This window comes from Alligator sinensis, unplaced genomic scaffold, assembly GCF_000455745.1.
Source record: "Alligator sinensis unplaced genomic scaffold, ASM45574v1 scaffold407_1, whole genome shotgun sequence".
Taxonomy (NCBI): domain Eukaryota; kingdom Metazoa; phylum Chordata; order Crocodylia; family Alligatoridae; genus Alligator; species Alligator sinensis.
The window spans coordinates 532,207-535,267 of record NW_005842464.1 but is presented as its reverse complement, the minus strand read 5'-3'; the positions used below and the strand labels follow the sequence as shown (position 1 = coordinate 535,267).

General features: G+C 69.4%; 1 protein-coding gene across 1 annotated transcript; it reads left to right on the top strand.

Annotated features, from left to right (window-relative positions):
- Positions 1-889: 889 nt before the first annotated feature.
- On the top strand, positions 890-3,026 carry ELL3 (elongation factor for RNA polymerase II 3). The gene is made up of 6 exons (XM_025212484.1): positions 890-1,306; positions 1,446-1,548; positions 1,677-1,923; positions 2,302-2,359; positions 2,523-2,814; positions 2,902-3,026. The coding sequence occupies exons 1-6, from the start codon at positions 909-911 to the stop codon at positions 3,007-3,009; spliced, it is 1,206 nt and encodes a 401-aa protein (XP_025068269.1). The 5' UTR covers positions 890-908; the 3' UTR covers positions 3,010-3,026.
- Positions 3,027-3,061: the final 35 nt, after the last annotated feature.

Below are 3,061 nucleotides of genomic sequence, written 5' to 3'. Positions count from 1 at the left end.
CGGCGGGCCGGCCCCTGGCCCCTCCCGGGCAGCTGCCCTGCAGACCCCCGAGGGGCTGGAGAGGGGCCGCGGGGTGGGGACGGGCGGCGAGCAGGGAGGACGGCGCGGGCCAGGAGGAGCAGCACCCTGGCCCCTGCCCGCGCCCTGCCAGGAAGCGCCAAGCAGCAGGTCGGCAGGGCCTGGGGGAGCGGGGCGGGGGTGCGGGCCCCCCGGCCCGGATCGGGCCCAGCGGGTCGGTTTTCTGCTCTCAGGCTGGGCCAGAACCAGCTGGACTGCGTGGGCAGCATCCAGGAGAAGGTCACGGTCTGCACCACCGACGACGTGTGCCAGTTGGCGCGGGCGCGCGCACCACAGGCAGGGAAGGAGTCGTGGAGCCGAGCGGCCATCGAGATCTCGCCCGCGGCCCACAGCCAGGGTAGGGGGGCTGGCGTGGCGGCAGGGCTGGGAAGAGTCGGGCGGCCGCCTGCTCCCCTGGGGAGGGCCGAGGGGCACCGGGTCCCTGCTAGGCAGCGGCTGCCCCAGGAGAGCAGGGGCTGCGGGCTTGGGAGCTGGGACCTCATGCTGGTGTAGTTGCCTGGTGACTGTCCCGCTGGACCTGCCTGACCCACGGAGGCGGCTAGGGGTTCTGCCAGGTGTGGGGCAGAGCCAGCCGGGTGGGCAGGCGGGGCTGGAGCCAGGAGGCCAAGGGGGCCATGGCCAGCAAGAGAGGTCAGAGGCCCCAAGCTGTGCGTTGGCTGTGATGAGTGTGCCAGGCCTCCACTCAGCTTGGCTGGAGGGAGTGGGTGCCCTAGGGCTGGCAGGGCTGTGGTGCAGCTGTAGGCAGCTGCGGAGCACCCAGGGCTCGGCGGTGACAGCTGTGTGTCCCCACACCCTTGCAGGGAAATGTGTCACCCTGCCGAAGCAGCTGGATGCCAGCCCCCCCCCAGCACTGTGCCTTGCTGGGAGCAGGCAAGGCAGCCCCCCAACGATGGACCCCCAGGCACTGGCCAGGTACCTGGTGCAGCTCCTGGCGCCACGGCCCCAACACAAGCATGAGCTCCTGGCACGGCTGGAGAGGGCACGGGGCAGCCTGCAGAATGGGGCGCAGTTGCTGGCAGTGCTGGAGCAGGCAAGTGGGGGCTCATTGGGGAGGGGGCTCTGCCCCAGGTGCAGCGCGGCTGACCCTGCTGCCCGGCCTGCAGGTGGCACAGCCAGAGCCCGGCGGGCACAGGTATTGCCTGCGGGAGGAGCTGCTGGGGCAGGTGCAGGAGGACTGGCCTGGCTACACGCCGGCGGAGCGGCAGCTCCTCGCCCAGCTGCTGCACAGGTACTGGGGCCAGCACCTGCAGGCTGGCTGGAGCCGGGCTGTTTGCTTCCCGGGCACAGAAGGGTTAAACTAAAGCCAGCTGTGGCCCTAGCTGTGCCCCCCCCTCCCTCCTGTCCTGCTCTTTTCTCCCCTGCTCCAGGAAACAGGAGCTTGGGGCCTGGGCCGGACCCTCCCTGGCGCCTCGGCAGGAGGGTGCAGAGACCCCAGCGCAGCAGAACACGGGCAAGAAGCCGTGGGGCATGGTGAGCACAGCAGGGAGGACAGGCCCCGGTGGGGGCTGTGGTGTAGGGCTGGACCCACTGCGCTGTGTCCCAGCCGAGCAGGCCTGGCAGCGTCTAGGGAAGCACTGAGCTGGGCTCTGGGCTTTCAGAAGCGCCTGGCCCTGCCAGCCTCCTGCCGCCCACCACAGCTCAAGAGAGCCCGAGTGGCCGAGGCCTCCCTGGAGTCGTGCCCTGGCAGCCTGCAGGAGCCCAGGCCGGAGCCTGCAAGGGCCCAGCCACAGCCGGAGCAGCCCTCGCGGCCCAGCACGCCCGGGGAGACCTTGAGCTCCGAGGAGGCCGGTGAGGACTGGGAGGAGGGGACGCCGTGCCTGGAGCAGGACCTGGCGGTGCTGGGAGGTGAGTGGCTGCATCCCAGGGGCAGGCAGCCAGGGCAATAGGAGGACAGTGTTGCAAGGAACCTGGGCTGGGCTCCATGCAGGGACCTCCCGCAGGGGAAGCCTTGGGCTGCCCAAGCTGGTCCCCCTTAAGCCCTGGGGGAAGGTGCCAGGGGCCTCAGATTTTGCACCTGCTTTGTCACCCCCAAGGCCTTCGTGAGACTCCAGGTTGGCAGCAGCAGACCCGGGCAAGACAGGGTGCCTGGGGCAAGCTTCAGCCGCGCAGCTTGTGGGGCTCAGCCCATGGGGTGGGTGTTCCTGGGGACACCAGCCCTCCTGGCTGCGCTAGGGCAGGGACCCAGGTGCAGGGCTCTGGCCTGACGCTCTCCTCTCACCCCAGACGGTGGACTCAGGGCCGGCAGCCCAGCCGCCTTCGCAGAGATCCCGGATTACTGCCGGTGAGTGCAGCCGCAGGGGACAGGGAGTGGCACTGCCAGCCCCGTTGTCAGGTCAATCCCACATACCTGGAGAAGCAGCAGGCCAGTCCCTCCCCTCCCCACCTCCAATACCAGTGCCAGCTGGGGGCCCGGGCAAGCCACTCCCTGCCCTCTCCTGGTGCAGGAAGTTTGGGGCTATCCGGTCAGCAGAGCAGTGCCGCGCCTACACTGAGGCCTTCAGCGCTGACTACGCCGAGTACCGCTACCTGCACGCCCGTATTGGCAATGTCAGCCGCCACTTTGGCCAGCTGGGTGCCCGCATCAAGACACTGCAGCGTGGCACGGCCGAGCACAAGGTGAGTGAGGGGCAGCTGGGGGGGGATGTGACTGCACCCAGCACCGCTGAGCGGCCGCTCCTGCCTGTGTTGCAGGCGGCAGAGGACAGGGTTGTGCAGGAGTACCGGCGCTTCAAGAGGGTAAGGATGGGCAGGGCGAGAAGAGGGCAGGGCGAGAAGAGGGCAGGGCAGGGCCTTGGCAGGTGCTGACTTGCGCATCCCCCACAGACCTACCCCGGCTACAGGAAGGAGAAGGACCGCTGCGAGTACCTGCACCGCAAGCTCTCCCACATCAAGGGCCTAATCCTGCAGTTTGAGGAGGGCCACAGCCCCTAAGGATAGCTGGGCTGGGGGACACAGAGGCTGTGCCCCCACCCCCAGCAGTGGA

What these genes read in the sequence shown, in the direction of transcription:
- ELL3 (XM_025212484.1), top strand. Translation starts at nt 909, where the DNA reads ATGCCAGCCCCCCCCCAGCACTGTGCCTTGCTGGGAGCAGGCAAGGCA. An exon ending in GGACCTGGCGGTGCTGGGAG is followed by an intron (nt 1,924 to 2,301) that starts GTGAGTGGCTGC and finishes CTCTCACCCCAG; the next exon opens with ACGGTGGACTCAGGGCCGGC. An exon ending in GAGATCCCGGATTACTGCCG is followed by an intron (nt 2,360 to 2,522) that starts GTGAGTGCAGCC and finishes CTCCTGGTGCAG; the next exon opens with GAAGTTTGGGGCTATCCGGT.